We start from the raw sequence: 20,650 nt of genomic DNA, 5'->3' as shown, positions 1-20,650 counted from the left end.
CACCGCAACCATAGAAAGACCGCGCAGCAATAGAGACCCAACGCAACCCAAAATAACAATGAAAAAAGGCTGAAAAGTGTTTGAGACTTATCTTTCTCAGAACTAGACGTGCCCGTTAACTGAAGTAAACATTCTTGTATCTTCCCCTCCCATCCTTTGTATTTATATTTAATAGATTAAAGACAATAAGTCATCCAGGAGCTGGCACATCATGAAGGCAGAAATACAAAAGCAGGAAGAGCAGTTCTGTTTGGCTTGGACACAGTGACTCAAAGGCTTCCCTTCCTACAGGGCACAACTCACTGACATTTCACCCACTTGGCTGGGAGGGGAAGAGGGAAAGAAAACTAATAGTGTCTACCTCTTTTCTCTAGGGTAATTCTTATCATCCTCTTATTAGGTAAGAATTATATTAGCCTGATGTTACTTCAAAAAAAAGAGAGAGAGAAAGGCCAAGTCACCTGCCCAAGATCACTAAGTTACATGGCAGATTGATTATTTCACTTCATAGGTGGTCTTGCTCAAAAGCTTGCGCTTGGTGCTGGACATGGCCCTGCTATGCTGGCGTAAGTGCTGCTGCAGATACAAAGGACATGCAAGGAGAGATGCAGAGCAGAAGAGGATGAACCAGTGACCTGAGCCAGGGTAGAAATAAGGCCCCAGAAATGCAGAGCTCCTGGTGGGGACTGGCACCTCTCCTCCTCTAGGACAGGAATACATATCTGATAAAAACTGAGATGTGTGGGAACTTAAGACTGAGCCATGTGCCAAATAAACGAGGTGTCCTTAAAATGGTGCTGGGGTAGATAAGGGAGAAGTGGAAGGAAACCATTGAAAGAACAGACATCTCTTTAGGACTATACCCCAGGTTTCCAGGATACTTCTGGACCGACTCCATCTGTCATCAAAGTAGGCTCTGGAAGAGCACAAAAAATGTTCAAATGTTAACTGCAAAAGGAGACCTACAGAAAGAAGGTAAATTAGCTAGAAAACTATACTGTAAGCCGAATGTCATGATTTTAAAATGGTGCAATGGAAAGCACAGTTTGGAGTCATACATTTTTCTTTACTGGCTAGGAGACCCTGGGCAGGTGAGAACATACTTAACTTTACATGTGTCTCAGTTTCTATAGAATAAAAACTACAATACCTTGTAGGTCTGTATGGGAAGTTCTGTATTAGTCTTAGTTTTCTCATCTATTAAGTGGGGATAACAATAGTACCTCTCCTGTTGGGTTCTTGGGAGAATTAAATCGGTTTATACATGTAAAGTGCTTAGAATAATGTCTAGTACATAGTAAGCATTAAATAGGAGTTAGCTATTATAATTAACAAATAAGCTAATACATTTTGCTCACAGCATGTATTATTCTCTAAAATGGCTTTTTCAAAGCTCTACTATCCACCTCCTAGAGTAATGAAAATAAAATATAAACAAATGAGACCTAATTAAACTTAAAAGCTTTTGCACATCAAAGGAACCCATAAACAATATGAAAAGACAACCCACAGAATGGGAGAAAATATTTGCAAATGAAGCAACTGACAAGGGATTAATCTCCAAAACATACAAAGACCTCAATCAAAAAATGCAGAGGATCTAAACAGACATTTCTCCAGAGAATACATATAGAAGGCCAAAGTACGTGAAAAGATGCTCAACACTGCTAATTACCAGAGAAATGCAAATCAAAACCACAATGAGGTATCATCTCACACTGGTCAGAATGTCTATCATCAGTTCAATTCAGTCGCTTAGTCCGACTCTTTGCGACCCCATGGATTGCAGCATGCCAGACCTCCCTGTCCATCACCAACTCCTGGAGTTTACTCAAACTCATGTCCATCAAGTCAGTGATGCCATCCAACCATCTCATCCTCTGTCATCCCCTTCTCCTCCCGCCTTCAATCTTTCCCAGCATCAGGGTCTTTTCAAATGAGTCAGTTCTTTGCATCAGGTGGCCAAAGTATTCAAAGTATTGGAGTTTCAGCTTCAGCATCAGTCCTTCCAATGAATATTCAGGACTGATTTCCTTTAGGATGGACTGGATGGATCTCAAAAAGTCTACAAATAATAAATACTGGTGAGGGTGTGGAGAAAAGGGAATGTAAATTGGTACAACCACTGAGAACAGTACGGAGGTTCCTCAAAAACTAAAAACAGAGCTACCAATCCAGATCCAATAGATCCAACAATCCCACTCCTGGGCTTATATCAAGGGAAAAACCATAATCCAAAAGGATACATGCACCCAGTATACAGCACAGTATATAGACACAGCACTACTTAATATAGCCAAGACATGGAAGCAACCAAAATATCCAATGGCAGAAAAATGGATAAAGAAGATATGGGAGACATACAATGGAATATTACTCAGCCATAGAAAACAATGAAATAATGCCATTTGCAGCAACATGGAAGTAACTAAAGTTGATCATACTAAGTGAATTAAGTCAAAGACAAATATCATATGATATCACTTATATGGGGAAATCTAAAACATGATACAAAAACTTGTTTACCAAACAGAAATAGATTCACAGACTTCAAACTTACAATTCCCAAAGACAAAAGGTGTGCGTGTGGGAGAGGTAAACTGGGAGTATGGGATTAACATATAGACACCACTATTAATAAATATAAAACAGATAATCAACAAGGATCTACTGTATAACATAGGGAACGCAATGTTCTGTAATAAGCTATATGGGAAAAGAATCTGAAAAAGAATGGAGATATATATATATATAACTCAATCAATTTACTGTATGCCTGAAACATTTAAAATCAATTATTCTCCAGTATAAAATAAAAATTAAAAAAAAAGTCTTCCCTGGATTGCAGGTGAGATGACTTTAACCATTGTGACTGTATAACCAACAGAAATTTACTCCAAAATTTCATTTATAAATCGGGTGCCCATGCCCAAATAATAAAAAGGGGAATTAAAAATAAAAGCTGCACGAGGCAGTGGTTTTGTGTCTCCTCAGCAGAGTACAGTAGTTAGAAACACAGAATTTGAAACCAAAATGCTTGGGTTCCAATTCTGGTTCTACCACTTCACTATTTGTGTGAAGCAAGTTTTTTACCTCTTTGTGCCTCAGTTTTCTCATCTTAAAACAGAGACACAAGGATGTACTTCATAAGGCTGCTGAAGTAAAAGCGCTAACAAAGCGCTTCAAACAGTGTGGGGTACCTGGCCAGCACCGCCATGATCATCATTTTCAGCTTAAACACTGCCTCTTCAGACAGCCTGTTCTTTCTCAGAGCATCTAGTACTCATCACAGTTGGTAAATATTTTTTGTTTACGATTTGTACTCCATTAAGACTGGGAATTTGCCTTATTTACTACTGTACACTCAGCACCTAGCACAATGCCTGATAACAGCACAGGTACTCAGTAAATATATGCTGAATGATTTTGAGAAATAGATACTAGAAAAGTTAGGTGCTGTGCCAAGGAAGAATAGACGACAGCTAGGATTTGTACCAAGGTTCTAAGCACCTAATTTGGCTGCATGATGAATAATCTGGTCTCTGCATCTCCTGCTTGAAGCTTCCACAGCACTCAGTATGCGTATCTTAGCTGAGTTCTGTTTTTACGCTTCCGTGCTAATTCTCCTGTCATCTTAGCTGACAATGCCTTGCTCTTTAAACATGTGCACTTCCTCACTCTTCTTGAGCTCCTTCACTGTTGTGCCCACAGGATAAGCTCAGCGCAAGAGAGTGACCACTGTGACCACCTTTCCAGGAGTGTGGCCGGGGCCACTCTGCATTCTGTACACTTTCACTGAAGAGATAATGACTCTACAGGAAACAGGTCAGCTGGGTATCCTCTTACCTGATCTGTTGTGGCTGGCGGTGGCAGAGCTGCGGAGACAGAGAGCATCCGCAGGGAGGCCTCCAACTGCTGGGGAGGTAGAAAGAAGTTGGGGACCACAACGGGCTCTGGGCTGTAAAGGTAGTTAAGGGACACAAATACCTGGAAATCGTCTCCTGACCTGTTTCCTTTGACCTCAACCACTCCTTTATTCCCCTAGCCCCACCCAACTTACTCCTGTCCACGAATCCTTTGCTCAAGTGGTTCCCTCTGCTGAGAAGGCCCTGTGAACTCCGTTAGAGGTACAGGTATAGATGTAGTATAGATATAGATCAGTTTATACTTTATGGGTCACTTCAAATCTCACCTTCTCCAGGAAGCCTTCTCTAAATTATAGCCCACAATAATTCCTCTTTCCTAGTCCAGAGCACAGTCTGAAACAAAGGCTCAGTCAGTTCAGTTCAGTTGCTCAGTCTTTGCGACCCCATGAATTGCAGCACGCCAGGCCTCCCTGTCCATCACCAACTCCTGGAGTTTCCTCAAACTCATGTCCATCGAGTCGGTGATGCCATCCAGCCATCTCATCCTCTGTCATCCCCTTCTCCTGCCCCCAATCCCTCCCAGCATCAGGGTCTTTTCCAATGAATCAGTTCTTCACATGAGGTGGCCAAAGTACTGGAGTTTTGGCTTTAGCATCAGTCCTTCCAATGAACACCCAGGACTGATCTCCTTTAGGATGGACTGACTGGATCTCCTTGCAGTCCAAGGGACTCTCTAGAGTCTTCTCCAACACCACAGTTCAAAAGCATCAATTCTTCGGTGCTCAGCCTTCTTCACAGTCCAACTCTCGCATCCACACATGACCATTGGAAAAACCATAGCCTTCATGAAACAAAGGCTAATCCTTATTTAATCTGATATGATTCTCCATTTGTTTCCCTCAGTATTCACTAAGCTTCACAAAGGCAGTGCCACCGTACTTCCTTCAGTCACCTCACTAACTCCTTAGAGCCCGCATGAGGCTGACAGGTAGCAAGCACTGGATGATTCTTGCTGAGGGCCTGCTGGTCAGAACCTGACCGGGTGGGCGTGGGAAGGCAGCTCCAGGGCAGTGCCTTAGGATGGAAGGTGGTGCCGGGCACTGAAGGAGGGCCTGTCCTACTGGGTGTTCTGTGCTCACACCCAGAAATGGCTCTAAGTGGGCACAGCCGATCCCCACTGTGACGTGAGCTCTAGAAGGCAGGTACTGTACTTGCACTTCTCTGTATCCTCTGGAGACACCCAGTACTATTTGTTCAAAGCACTGACTGAGTTTGGGAGGGGACTATTTTTTTGGCCCCTCCTCGAGGCTTGCAGGATCTTACCTCTCCGACTAGGGACTGAACCTGGGCCATGGAATGAAAGCACAGAGTCCTAACCACTGGACTGCCAGGGAATTCCGGGGAGGGGACTACTTTGATGGTCTACATTTTTGTTTCTATTAAGTAAGCTAAGTGAGGTTCTGATGCAAACTGGTCTAATACTGCTCTAATGCTAGACTTTGAACTTGAGGAGGGCAAATATGAGCTCTTCTTCATACTACATTCCTGTCACCTAGTATAGTACCTGGGACACAATAAATGTTTAATAAATATCTACAGAATGAGTGAAAGGCATTTGTTGCTTTGGCTCAAGTCCCCGAATTTTCTACAGAGAGGGTGGGAGTGGAGTTGGAGACCATGAAGAGCCCTTTGAACTCAGACTTCCTCAGAGGGCTCTGTGAGGTAGGGCCTAGCTGTTGTTGCCGCTCTGACTGCTGGGGACTCTGCCTGAGAGTCAGCTGATAGTGTGGGGAGAACAGCTTTGCTGTGAGGGGTCCAGAGTGTGTCTGAAACACAAAACTCCCCTTCTCAGCCCGGCACCACCTGCCTTTCTAAGGGTACTACTCCATTAGTAATCTGTCTTATATTAGATGGTAACTTCAGGCAAGTTCACATTTTGGGCTTGTTCCTTCACCTATTAGATGGGATATAATAATTATACCTTTTAAGGATTAAATGATATTATACATGCAGAGTGCTTAGAATGGCGCCTGATACAGAGCATGTACTCCATCAGTGTCAGCTGTTCCTGGCTCCCTAGTTGAGAGGGAAAGGTTACCACTGGTTCCCTCCCCCACTGAAACCTGCTTTCCATCCCTACCTCTGCACTGTCCTCCTAACACAAAAGCCAGCGAATACATGTCAGCCCACTTTTTGCTGGATCCGCCTTGAGCATCAGGGTGATGACCACCATTCTCTGAAACTGCTACCCCCATCTCTCTGACAAGCCCTCCACTGCCTCCTCTGTGCTGGTCTCTGCTCCCCCCGCCCTCATGTGCTGGTGATCCTTAGGGATCTGAATTGCGTGGCTCTCCCTTACCCTCTCTCCTTGCTATCCTTGTCTGTTTCCAGAGACACTGACCTTTAGAGCAGAGCTCATCTTGAATTCCAAGCCAGCACGTCCTCCTCTCACAGGCAAAATGAAAATGCAAATATGCAAAATGGAAATCTGGTTCTTCCCTCCAAATTAACTGTGCGCTGCTCCCTACCCAGTAAATGACCTACTTGTGACAGAAATCTCTAAGTCATATCTTTCTGTTTTTGTCTTTCTCATCCCCTGCCCCTATTTAATCCTATCAAATCCCTCCCCTTCTCCCTCATCATAAAGCAGTCTATGCTTTAGGTCAGACTTTCTTTATTTGTCATTATTACTGCAAGTTTCCTACCTGGTCTCCTTGTTTCTGGTCTCTCCTGACCTATCCACCCTCTACAAGGCACTGGGAGAATTCTTTAATGTGTAAATCTGACCAACCATACACTTGCTTGCCACTAACATTTGCTGAACACTGTTTACCTACCAGCACTATACTAAGTAGTTTACATTGTTAATTTTCACAAAACCCCCATGAGAAAAGTACTGTTTTAATTTGCTGCTGTCATTACCTGTCTCCTACCTAATATAGGAACTTCTTGAGGTAGGGTTTGATTCAAACCTCTGCACTTATTATATAGCACGGTTCAGTTCAGTCGCTCAGTTGTGTCTAACTCTTTGCAACCCCATGGACTGCGGCACGCCAGGCTTCCCTGTCCACCACCAACTCCCGGAGCTTACTCAAACTCATGTCTATTGTGTCGGTGATGCCATCCAACCATCTCATCCTCTGTTGTCCTCTCCTCCACCTGTCTTCAATCGTTCCCAGCATCAGGGTCTTTTCCAGTGAGTCAGCTCGTTGCATCAGGTGGCCAAACTATTGGAGTTTCAGCTTCAGCATCAGTCCTTCCAATGAATATTCAAGACTGACTTCCTTTAGGACTGACTGGTTGGATCTCCTTGCAGTCCAAGGGACTCTCAAGAGTCTTCTCCAACACCACAGCTCAAAAGCACTCAGCTTTTCTTTGGCACTCAGCTTTCTTTATAGTCCAACTCTCACATCCATACATGACTACTAGAAAAACCATAGCTTTGACTAGACAGACCTTTGTTGGCAAAGCTTTTCAATATGCTGTCTAGGTTGGTCATAGCTTTTCTTCCAAGAAGCAAGCAAGCATCTTTTAATTTCATGGCTGCAGTCACCATCTGCAGTGATTTTGGAGCCCCCCCAAATAAGTCTCCCACTGTTTCCCCATCTATTTGCCATGAAGTGATGGGACCAGATGCCATGATCTTAGTTTTCTGAATGTTGAATCTTAAGCCTACTTTTTCACTCTCCTCTTTCCCTTTCATCAAGAGGCTCTTTAGTTCTCCTTCGCTTTCTGCCATAAGGGTGGTGTCATCTGCATATCTGAGGTTACTGATATTTCTCCTGGCAATCTTGATTTCAGCTTGTGCTTCATCCAGCCTTTCACATATTGTACTCTGCATGTAAGTTAAATAAGCAGGGTGATAATATACAGCCTTGACATATTCCTTTCCCTATTTGGAACCAGTCTGTTGTTCCATGTCCAGTTCTAACTGTTGCTTCTTGACCTGCATACAGATTTCTCAGGAGACAGGTCAGGTGATCTGGTATTCCCATCTCTTTAAGAATTTTCCAAAAAAAAAAAAAAAAAAAACAAAAACGCATTTTCCACAGTCTGTTGTGATCCACACAGTCAAAGGCTTCGGCACAGTGAATAAAGCAGAAGTAGATGTTTTTCTGGAACTCTCTTACTTTTTCTATGATCCAACGGATATTGGCAATTTGATCTCTGGTTCCTCTCCCTTTTGTAAATCCAACTTGAATATCTGGAATTTCATGGTTTACATGCTGTTGAAGCCTGGCTTGGGAGAATTTTGAGCATTACTTTACTAGCTTGTGAGATAAGAGCAATTGTGCGGTAGTTTGAGCATTCTTTGGCATTGCCTTTCTTTGGGACTGGAATGAAAACTGACCTTTTCCAGTCCTGTGGTCACTGCTGAGTTTTCCAAATTTGCTGGCATATTGAGTGCAGCACTTTATCAATTGTGCTTTTGGGCCTGCAATTACACAGCACAGGGCCTGGGTATACTTACTTTTTGGAAGAATGAAGTTTGGAAGGCCTGAATTAAAGCAGTACCCTTGGGACCTGGGCACATGTGACTGCTCCTCCACTGACCATAAATTCTGAGCACACAGAAACTGACTGCAGAGGCAGAAGTGGTAGAGGCCCAGGTGAGGCAGGCAAGAAAGAACCTCGAGAGACTGCTCTCAGTGCTCAGTCTCCAGCCATTTCATGCTTAAGTCTCTCCTGAGCCCATATTCCCCAACCCTCAGGTTTCTGTCTTGCATCCAGAATCATCTGTGTGGTATGTACAAATGTTCCCACTCATTTGATTTTCTCAAGAATTCTGTGAAACTGATAGCTCACTTCAGTCTATATTACTGACCTTTTTTGCATGCAATGTCTGGGGACACAGAGAATGACAAGGCCCTTGACTTCCCTGGAGCACACAGTCTGGTAAGGGATTATTACCTCCATCTTATAAGTGAAGAAATCGAGACTCAGAAGGGTTGAACTATACACCTAAAGTTACACAAGTAGTAAGAGCTGGGTCTCGAAGGGTTGAAGCCAGGTCCCTAACTTCTAGCAGAGAAATCACTGCAAAGTGCCACAAAGGCAGCCTGCTCCCCCACTGGCCATGCGATAAGCAGTTTGTCACTGGGATATCATGTGAGCTGATCAATCAGCTGTTTAGGCTATGGATGAAAGGGTTACTGATGGTCCTAATTGGTTTCCTTTCCCCATAACAGGCACATCTGCATTTCAAAGGAAGAAGAGAGGGAGTGTTAGACACACTTCTCCCAACCAACACTGCCATCCTGGGGGGCGTGGGCAAGACCATTTCAATGGTACCTACTCCCCCTATATCAAGGCCCCATCCCTTGCCTAAAAAAAAATTAAATAGTAAACGTCACTATAATTCTGAGTCTTTGTTTCATTACATGCAAAATAGAAATGACACTGACTTTAAGGACTTCCCTGGTGGTCCAGTGGCTAAGACTTCAAGCTCCCAATGCAGGGGGCCTGGGTTCACCTGGTCAGGGAACTAGATTCCACATGTCACAATTAAAGACCCCTCAGGCTGCAACTAAAACCCAGTGCAGCCAAAATAAATATTAAAAAAAAAAAAAGATAACCAACTTTAAAGACTTGTGATAACTGAACTTGGAATGTATGTAAAGCACCCAGCACATGGTAAATGCTCAATCACTGGTAGGACTCTTCTTCCCCTTTCTCTATACCCTCCCCTGAAATTTCAACTGAGATTAATGGTCTCATACCTTAGATGCAGAGCTTTGCCTTCAGGTGTAAAATACCCGAAATTAATCAGATAAACCAGGCTAGGATAGGCTAATGAATGTGCTGTGCTTAGTCGCTCTGACTCTTTGTGACCCCATGGACTGTAGCCCGCCAGACTCCTCTGTCCACAGGATTCTCCAGGCAAGAATACTGGAGTGGGTTGCCACGTCCTCTTACAGGGGATCTTCCCAACCCAGGAATCAAACCCCATCTCCCGCATTGCAGGCGGATTCTTTACTGACTGACCCACAAGGGAAGCCCAGTGAATGTGCTACCAACATCTAAACCCAGTGCAAAGCATTATGCTTCAGAGGCCTGATGATAATGGTAGAATCATAGCACCTGGTCAATGTAGGTGAGTTTTCAGTAGAAAGGGGATTCCTATGCCTCTGAGTGCATTTGATTGGCGGGGGGAGGGGGGGGAACTGCTCACTCATGTGGCTGGTCTAAATACCAGCATCCAAAATGCCTAAAGATGGCTTAAGGGGCTACTTGGGGGAAACACCAAAGGATACAGGAGGAGGCTCTGCCTCGTGGACACCTCTGACCCAGAGGTTGTCTGCTTCTGTGTGATGTCAGGGCAAGTGATGGGTGGCTCCTTATGGTTTTCCCTTCTGCTTTCAGATGCTGGCTGCAGAGGGAATTTCTCGGAGCTATCAGCAGAATCACTTAGCTCATCACAGGCCACTTCCTTCTTAGCCTGGGACTGTGGCTCGGGGCCCTGGTCCTGGTCTGCCTTTGGTGAGCGCCATCCAACACAAGTGTCACTCTGCTGGGCTCCTGAGAGTCTCATGTGGGAGGTGAGCTGTGGGTCTGCTGAGGCAGGCTCTCCAACCCTGGCCTTAGAGGCCACACCCTCACAAGACAAAGTACTTTGGCTTGGAGAACCTTGCCTATGCAAGTAGGCACTGATAGTCCTTTCCGGGCTGGACAGAAAGCTACTTCTGACCCTGAGCTCCTCTCTGGGGAAAGACTCTGAAGGACAAGAGAAGCCTTCCCTGTGGACCTCATCAGGCTGAGGGCTCACGCCCTCACTTGCATCTGACATGAAACTGGACCACGGGCTAGTTTTGTCTGTCACAGTGGTGATCTCATTGAGAGTCCTGGGCTCAATGACATCTTCCTCATAGTCCTCATCACTGAAGGCCGGACCTGCCTCGGTGTCCTCAGTGCTCTGCACTTTTGTGATGGGTTCCGTGTGCTCCAGGGCCTCAGGAAGCTTTCCTCTTCCACTTGAAGTCTCCTTAAGAGCAGAGGGAGGTGGGGAGTTCCTGTCCTTATCTGGAGCTCTTGCCAATGGCAGGTCTGGACTTGTGCTCCGTTCTTGCATGGTTCCTCTGTCCTGAGCGTCTGGGAGGGTGGAGACTTCTTTGCTTCTACTCCTGGCTTGGTGAGAACTCACAGATCCTGGAGAATTCCTGGTGAGAGTCTGCAGATCTGAACAGTAACAGATATCACTCTTACTACAAGGTATGGCCACAGACCACTCAACTCTCCCACACCAGCTTCCAGTTTCAGATGGAGTCTTGCAATCAGACTTCGAACAAATCTCAAAGATAATAGTTAATTCACTCCCAAGAATCAATGAAACTACACTCAAAGCAATACAATTTCTAGCACTTTATTCTAATATCAGAGGACCAAAATCTAATCTATTTATAGCTGTGGCTACATCTGCGGAAACGCTTTCAGAGACTATCTGCTCATGCTCAGGAATTCTTGGGAGCTGGGAGTCCTGGTGGGCATGTTCAAGCTTCCATTTACTTCAGTAATTACCTATATCAAAAACCAAAATGAGAATCCACTTATTTACCTATTTGATGACAATTATTAGAACTATTTACTTGGAAAATAAAAGCAAGGAAATACCCATCACCCAAATGGTAAGGCAAGGGAGATACACCAAGAGAATGGAGGCAGCGCGAAAGGAGCACAGGCTTTGGAGCCAATATTGGGTTCAAATCTCCACTGTCACTTGTCAACTTTGTGGTTACAAGCAAACTATCATGAGTCTGTTTATTTTTACAATGTGATAAAACACCACCCTTTTCACAGGGTTATGGTGAAAAATATATGAGATGAATGAACATAAATGAGGCCATACATAGGCAATCAGTAGCTCCTTTCAACATTCATTCTATCCTTGTGAAAATCAGTTCTCCTTCTGTCATTCCTTGCTTAGAACTCCCCATTTTCTCAGAATAAAGATTAAACCCCCAAGCTTGCCTTTAAGGCCCTTCAGCTTTAAGCCTTTGATTCTCCTTGCTCTCTTTACCTCTAACCTTTAACGGGATTCCCCTAATCCAACCTCACCTCCACCTCAATCAAGCCTCCTTCTGTTTCGCTCTTATGCTTTCTTTCTGGGGGGGCAGCTTCTTCGGTTGACTATAGAATGTATGCTTGATGAAAGCACAGACAATGCCTGTCTTATCCACCACTGTACACTGCTGGAACTAGAAACACAATAATGTCTGGCATAGTTGGTGATTAATAAAGAGCTGACTGCTTATTTCCAAGCAAGTGGAAGCCAAAGAGCACACGTCTGTGGTCCTGGTTACTAACAGGTTATATATCTGGGGGAAAATTAGATTTGTGTCTAATAGCAACCATGGTGCCTTTTTTCCTCCTTTTAAAGGGAAAAAAACTGAACTTACTCATCCCTCTGTAGAATCTACACATTTCGCTTGAGCAAAAGTGATACCAAGTGAGGGCTAAAGATGCTGATCTAGTTGACTTCTCAGTATTCCCCCAGGTGTGCTTCATACAGTTTTCCAGACCTTAACTCTAGATTCTGATTCAGAGGAGCGGAGCAGAGCAGGACCCAGGAATTTGTATTTCAAAATATGTGTCCCAGGTGACTCTTATGCTCAGGCAAGTTGGAAATACTTGTTCTAAAGCGCTCTCTGTCTGGGCTGCAGAACAGAATTACCCAGAGAATTTTGAAAAATCCTGATGGCTGGGCCCCACCCTCAGAGATTCTGATATACCTGACCTGTAGTGCAGCCTGGGACCTGGATTTTTTAAAGTTCTCTCAATAATTTTAATGCAGTAAAGCAAGAATTACCATTTTAAGGAGTTTTTGAAAGGGTGGAATGTGGACCACCAACATCTAGAATCATCTGGGGTGCTTGCTAAAAATGCAGTCTTCTGGCCTTGAGAATTAAAATTTTTAATATTTGTAGTTGAGTTTTTCAGAAAATACAGTGGCATGTGCTCAGAAACTGCCACTGCAGAAATCACCTAACCCACTCCCCCCGACCCTTTTTCTGGTCGGGGAAACTGAAGCTCAAGAAGGCAAAGGACATCCTCAGAGTCAAATAGTACGTCTGTGCCAGAAACCCACCAAGGACTTAACTTGAGTCTCATGCCTCTTAGTCTAGTGCTCTTTCCATTGCACACATTCTCTCCTTCCAAAAGGAAGATGGCAAGTAAGATGGTGACAGTTGGTGGTCTTTATCTGTCATAAGGGCTTGTCTGCACACATTTAAATGCTTTCTGAATAAGCACCCAGTGACAGTAACTCAACAACAGCCATACCCGTGATTAAGGAGCTGACTTGCAACACCAGGTTATTGGATTTCTCCAGGATGCACTGGCTCTCGGGGTCGAGGCTGCTGGCTGCTGGCTGAAGACGGTCCGTCTGACTCTCCTGGCACTGCAAGATGGCAGTGTGGGTCTGAGGGCTGAGGGGGAGTAAAGGCTTGGTGAGCTTCTGGCTGAAGTACCGCTGCATCTGATCTAGCTCACTCAGATTCCTCCTGCAAAAGAGAGGGAGAAGACAAAAGGGTCATTTACTAGGATTACGAGCATCTTTTATGTTCCCTTGACATTCTATTGCTTGAGCTAGGAACTTACTCTCACTTGATCTATTAACAGCAGGGCCCCTCTCTCTCCAATCCACCAATTCATCCTTCGACTATAATCCTACTGCCTAGGACATTTTCCTCATTCTGTCTGGCTAATGTAATTCCTCTTCTCATGTCTAGCAAATATTCTACCTCCTTATAAGGAAACATTCTTATCATCGTTCCAGTCCTCACTTTCCCTAACTCTGGGCTAGCACTGATGACTGTACTACCTTAAAGCCATTTCTGGCATACTTCAGTCCATGGGGTTGCAAAGAGGAGGATATGCCTTAGTGACTAAACAACAACAACCACTCTTGATCCTTCAAGTAAGTGACCTCTTACAGCAAGCCTTCCCTGACCCTCTAAGTTGGTTTGAGGGCCATTCCTCTGTGCTCTACAGTTCTTTCTGTACTCTTCAACCACATGATTTGTTTCGCATCAATTTCCCCTAATGTGATGTGAATTCTGTGCTGACTCCTTTGTATCTATTGCACCTAGGACAGTGCTTGGCACAAAAAATGAATGCCAAATGGATAAACAGACATGAATAAATGACTTAAAAATCTTTAATTCAAAAGTCTTAAATGGGGCTACATTCATTCTTACTATTCCAATGAGAAATTATACCAACCATGATCACCTTCACTTGCACAGGATTTTATGTTTTATGCTTTCAAATACATTATCTTGTTTAATACTCATCCAACCAGATGAGACGAGCAATTACTGTTTTACAAATAAGGAATGTGATGTTCAGAGAATTTAAATGATTTGTCTAGACACGCAGTAGCACACAGTTACTCAGAAATTGGAACTCCAAGACTTATGCTTTTTCCATTATAGTAAATGGGCTCTATTCCAACTGGGTTCATTTCTGGCTCACACCTCTGCATGCCAGAACCTGCGTTCAAGCTGCTCTCTTCTCTGCCCGTCCTATTCACTTTTTAAGGTATAGGTCATATTTCTCCCTTTCAGAGTGCACTGCCCCAAATCAGTGGACCACCTCTCCCTTCAACTCCTTCACTCTTGGCATCTAACCTTCTCCCTTAAAATTTCCCTTAGTTTTTTCATTATGTGTTAGTTTAGCTTCCCTAACTAGGCCATGAGCATCTGGTAACAGAAGACAGTATATCAAACTTCTCTATTTCTCTAGGTTTCTCAATATGCCTGGCACAACTGGCAAAACACAGACATTAAACACCTGTGAAGTAAACAGAAAGTCTTTCTATCCTTTTGTTAAGAACAGTCTGTGTATCTTAGAGTTGAATCTAAATTAAATAAGAGGACAAAGCTGATCCTTAGTCTATCACTAGAAGCCACAACTCTATCAAATCACAGTACATTTACTTAGGTGTTTACATCTGGGTTTATGCTACACAGATTAAATACCTGAAGCAGGAGCATGCAAACACATGTAAACTTGATGAAGCTTTAGAAAATATGCCAACCCAACTGCCCTTGTTTGAGGTTCTGGGTATGGAACCTATTGACACCAAGCTGCAATTTTCTCATCTGTGAAAAAAGTTTGGTAATACTCACCCTGCAGGCCTCACGGGATTGCTGTGACTCAGATGAAACACTTGTTTTAGGGCTTCATGAACCCAAAGAAGTAATGCAAAATTGACAGTATCTTGTTTCATCTCTTTTGTAGAGAATCTGTCTATGGCAGTGGTTCTCAAAACCTGGCTCTAGGACTAGCGGCAGTGTCACTTGAGTGATGCAAATTCTTGGGCCCCATCCTAGACTTACTGAATCAGGAACTTACAGGTGGGTTCCAGCAATCATTATTTTAACAAGCCCTTCATGTGATTCTGAAACACACTAAATTTTGAGAACCACTCCTCTAGGGCAGTGGTTTGTAGCCTGATGGTTTTAGCCCCAGCAGGACATCTGGCAAAATATGGAAGCATTTTTGGTTGTCACAAGTCGGGGAGGAGTGCCACTAGTATTTGGTGGACAGAGACCAGGGATGCCGCTAAATATCCTACAATGCACAGGACAGGCCCCCAGAGGCAAAATACATGGCTCAGATGTCAAAGGTGCTGAGGCTGAGAGAAACTGGTCCAGGGCCAAGTAGAGTTCCTTTTTCTCTTTCTTCATTGGGTTCCAGTGTGTCATGTGAATGATCTAATAAAATGCAGCCAAACTGTTGATGGTTTTACTTGGCCTGCAGTCTCCAGCATCTTACTAAACTGAGAAATTGAACATAATACTTCCTTATAAGTTTGAGCAGTTCCCCAGTCTACAGTGCAACTGATCAGTCCATTCTAACCCATGTCCCACCAAAAAAGATTTTGCTAATCTTTCATTTTGAGTTTGTTTTATGAAATCAAACAATAGGTTATTAATTTTTTCAAAACAAAATCCTTTTTTAATATTTGTTTTGTCAAATTTTACACATGCTCTTCCTCCTAGCCCCATATCTTTCCATTTGAAAGTCAAGTCCAAACAGCCTGACGCTCAATGCCCTTCAAGATCTGCCTCCCACAGAACTTGTCCTGCTCCTTACATCTTATGCTCAGCTTCACTCTAACTTCACTGCTTTCCCAAACTGGGCTTATTGTTTCATGCTCCTTACAACATTTTTTTCCTGAACAGAATGCCCTTCATGTTTGTTGACTTGTTTCTTTAAAGACCAGTTCAAATGTGACTTCTTTATAACTTTCCATGACCAACCTAGAATGTTACTCATTCCTCCATGTACTCTTGACCAGGAAATCTGGGACTCTTAATCATACATACCATGGTTATAACTATAATGGCAACAAGGCTGTCTCCTCTGCTGGGAATGGCAGAGCCATGATTGGAAATCAAGTCTATCTGACTCTGAAGCCAAATCTTTCCCTCTGCACCACCCTTCTTACTAGGGTAATCCAGGGGCTGGTCCAGATGATCTGTAAAGATCCTTTCAAATCTCACAGTGCTTTTCTGGCTCAGATGCTGACTGAGCTAAGAAAGCGACAGGGAAGCATTAACAGGGCAGATGCTGGTCTGGAAGCACCCAGCGGCTGTGAGGAGGCAGGACGAGGCTTTGTAAATTGTAGAGTAGATGTGAGGGTGGTTATTTGGTGACTCATCTAAAGTTTCTGTATTTACAGGTGGGCCAGTACTATAGACCCCTGAAGGGATGGAAGGCTCCAAGCTGAGACAGGTTCCAGGTCCACCTTGACACTAACATACATGAAAGCCCCTGCAAAACATGCCAGAGCAGTGGTAGCTGATGGAAAACATACTGCAGGCTGCCTTTGCCCATTCACCTTGTGCTCCACTATGGTTCTCCGTGTCTTTTCTCAGTGGAGAGTCTCACCTGAGAGAAGTCAGAACGGAGGTACGGGAGGACAAGGGTGATGTGGTCAGTCTGTCGTCATTTGGCAAGACTGCCTCTGCCTGCTGCAGGGATTCATGGAATCGGCGGATGTTCTGCACATGCTCTTCATGGCGTGATGCCTGGCTTCTTGTGGTACCACTTCTGTTTGAAAATAAGTGGGGGCAAAATATATTCCCAACCGATGAGAAAACAATAAATTTGTGACAACAAACAACTCACCCTCCTGACATGGCACTGCAGATCCATCCCCATCACCACAGTTCTAGCTTCACTGGCTCAAGTGCTTGGATTACAATTACCTCCTGAGTAATTCTGCCTACAGTTTTATTCATTCTCCTTTTATAAATTCTCTACCTTATAGCCTCAGTGATTTTTTTAAAACACAGATCTGAAATAACAGTAACCACAATATTTATAGAGGACTAGCTTGCCCATTTCCATAAGGAATCCAGCAGAGACTTGTGATATAGAGAGTATGTTGAATCTATAGATCAATTTGGGAAATACTGCCATTTTTACAATATTAAGTCTTCCAATCCATGAACACAGATATCTTCCCATTTATTTAGAACTTTAATTTTTTTCAACAATGGCTTATAGTTTTCAGAAAATACATTCCGCACTTTCCTGGTTAAATTTATTCTTAAGTATTTTATTCTTTTTGATGGTATTGTAAATCTACTCATTTTTTCAATTTCATTTTGGATCATTAATGGCTGATGTATAGTAACACAACTGATTTTATATAATACATTTAAAAAGTTTCTCAATTTGGGGTGGTGGTGGAAGGATAAATTAGAAGGTTGGGATTAGCACACTAATATATATAAAACTAACATATATATATAAAACTAGCATACTAATATATATACACACTGCTGCTGCTGCTGCTAAGTCACTTCAGTCGTGTCCGACTCTGTGCGACCCCATGGACTGCAGCCTACCAGGCTGCTCTGTCCATGGGGTTTTCTAGGCAAGAGTACTGGAGTGGGGTGCCATTGCCTTCTCCGATATACACACTACTATATACAAAATAGATAACTGGGAATTCCCTGGTGGTCCAGCAGTAAGGACTTTGCACTTCCAATGCAGGGGGAACGGGTTTGATCCCTTGTTGGGGAACTAAGATCCCACGTGCTACGCAGTGAGGCCAAAAAAATAAAAACATTAAAAAAAAAAGATAGGGCCTCCCTTGGTGATCCAGTGGTTAAGAATCCACCTTGCAATGTAAGACACCAGCTCAATCCCTAGTAGCCAGAAGATCCTACATGCTGAGGAGCAACTAAGCCCATGGACCACAACTACTGAAGTCAGCGCACTCAGAGCCTGGACTCCACAACAAGAGGCGCCACCACGAGGAGAAGCCCACACACTGCAGCAAAGAGGAGGCCCCACATACACCAACTACAGAGAGCCCATGTGCAGCAACGAAGACCTATCATAGCCAAGTAATAAAAAAAAAGTGAGGACCTACTGTAGAGCGCAGGCAACTATACTCAACATTTTGTGAAAACCTGTAGAGAAGAGAATCTGCAAAGGAATAACTGAATCACTGTGCTGTACACCAGAACTGACATGATGTTGTAAGTCAACTATATTTCAATAAAATTGTATATTGTAAATCAATTAAATTTCAATAAAAATTAAAAGAACTGTATGACACTAAAGTTTCTCAGTTTAAATTTATAATATGGTAAAAATTGATAGTTAAAACCTAGAGAAACAAACCTCTTTGAGGTCACCAGTAATTTTTAGGAGTATAAAAGAATTTTGAAGTGGAAATGTCCGAGAACCACTGCTTTATTAAGGTATAACTGATATACAATAAACTTCACATATTTAAAGTATACAGTATGATGTGTTTTGACACAAATGTACCTCTAAGGAAACCATTACCATTTCAAGATAATGAACATATCCATCACACCTAAAAGTTTCCTCCTATCTTTCAAAATTCCTCCCTCCTTCCCACTCCATTCATCCTGCTTTGTCTCTAGGCAACCACTGATTTGCTTTCTCCCATTCAAGCTTAGTTTCTGGGATCAGAAACCAGATCGGGCATGTTCAGGGTGCTATGGCTGAAGACTGATTCGCCTTCTGTCACTACAGGTTAGTACACATTTTGTAGAATTTTATACAAATGGAATCACATGCAATGTACTCTTTGTCTAGCTTTTCTCTCTCAGCATAACTATTTTGAGATTCCTTTGACTGTCTCATTGACTAGCTATGTTCAATGTAACATCTATAAAACAGGTAACAGAAATTTTCTAAACTAGGGCTTCACAGACACATGGGCCCCTTCTATGCAGAGGCTCTCTTCATGTGGTGGAAAAGCTACAAAGTACTGAGGCACGCCTTTGTGTGGCTAAGCAGTATAAGAGCATCTTTCCTGGAATAAATGGTCTCCTCAGTAACTGCTACACGATCCCTTGCCTTCTCCCTAAAGTGAAGAGAGAGACGTGGAAAAGAGAGGGAGGTGGGATGGGAGACCGGGATGGGGAATTCGTGTAGCTCTATGGCTGATTCATATCAATGTATGACAAAACCCACTGAAAAATAAAAAAATAAATTAAAAAAAAAAAGAAAAAAAAAAAAAAGACTGATAGAGGCAGAGGGATGCCAAATGGTACTAAGGCCTGAGGAGAGTGGGGTGGAAAGAAGCAATCTTAAATCTTAGATTCTATCCTTTGACAGGATGGAATATATTCTAGCCCTAATATACATAAGTATATCCAGTTAGTTTGGTGAAATGAGAACGCCAGGTGCTTTTTACATAATAACCTGGCATGTAGGTTTGGGAGGGGAAAGGTCATGATATGTTTCTCACATAGCTGGTAACTGATTTTAGGCATGAAGGTTAAAGGTCTCTGAGAAGAAACAAATCCCTTGCACTGAAACTACCCTTTTGATAGCAGTAAAACTTCTAGTACCTAATTTTATAAAAATTTTGTTTTCATATGATCTTGGGGTTCCCTGGGCTTATGAAAGAAGATCACTAGTCTTTGCCTGTTTCTCATTTCTTCCCCTAATAAAGGAAAGAGAAATGACAAGCTACTTTGCACACTTCCATTCTGGACCCCATCTCTTCCTGTCATCAAGAAATCACTCACCTCCCAGGAGAGGAGAAATCAACCTCCTTTGATGAGGGGTGAGCAGGCAGTTCTGGGGTCTGTCCCGCAGTGCAGCCAGGGAATGCAGCATACACAGCAGAGGCAGGGAAGGAGAAGGTACTGTATACTGGGGTCTGCGGAAGCAATGAGAAAATGGCACACTTGTCACAAATCCTTTTGGAATAAAGCAGTATAAATAAATTTGTAAAATTTATTGTATATGTATAACTTACTATTTTCTGTTGAACACTGTACCAAGCAATTTGTATGTATTTTCTCATTTATATATCACTCTTATGAGGGAGGTACTATTATCATCCCCATTTTACAAAATACAATGTCAGACCGCTTTTTAAAAGTTGCTTTATTTTTAATTATGCTCTTGTTTCCTCTATCTAGTTTGTGAACCCCTGGCTGGACATCTTACATTTTATTTACATGTGAGGATAATCTGGCTGTGATAGTTCTTATCACATGATTACTCGGGTTGATATAAAGAAAAGGCCCTCCTACAAAGGGGATTATTTAAACTATCATTTTCTCATGCATGTATTTATTCACTCAGTAACTCATCTGACATTTACTGAACCCCACTCTGCCAAACCCTGGATCAGGCATGTGTGACACAGTCTGCCCTTGACAGAGCTCCCCTATCTGGGACAGTCTGGAAAATTCTCTTTTCCTTTATGGTTAAACTCCCTGAAAGAGTTGTCTATACTTACTAACATCAATTTCCCTCATCCCATTTTCTCTTTT

At 43.0% G+C, this 20,650-nt stretch overlaps 1 protein-coding gene across 5 annotated transcripts in view; it reads right to left on the bottom strand.

Annotated features, from left to right (window-relative positions):
* Positions 1-20,650, bottom strand: part of C2CD3 (C2 domain containing 3 centriole elongation regulator) — a 118,586-nt gene that overhangs the window by 11,315 nt on the left and 86,621 nt on the right. For 2 of the 5 annotated variants that reach the window (XM_065945596.1, XM_065945597.1), the window contains exons 28-33: positions 19,895-20,028; positions 16,761-16,922; positions 13,143-13,363; positions 10,121-11,042; positions 3,847-3,958; positions 2,080-2,723 (exon numbers count right to left, since the gene is read on the bottom strand). In XM_065945596.1, the coding sequence (XP_065801668.1) occupies positions 2,523-2,723; positions 3,847-3,958; positions 10,121-11,042; positions 13,143-13,363; positions 16,761-16,922; positions 19,895-20,028 (1,752 nt within the window). In that variant the 3' untranslated portion in view covers positions 2,080-2,522. The other 3 variants (XM_065945599.1, XM_065945598.1, XM_065945600.1) reach the window with 2 other exon arrangements.

This window comes from Muntiacus reevesi, chromosome 9 (assembly GCF_963930625.1).
Source record: "Muntiacus reevesi chromosome 9, mMunRee1.1, whole genome shotgun sequence".
In the NCBI taxonomy this organism is placed as follows: Eukaryota; Metazoa; Chordata; class Mammalia; order Artiodactyla; family Cervidae; genus Muntiacus; species Muntiacus reevesi.
This window is presented reverse-complemented; position numbering and strand designations above follow the sequence as displayed.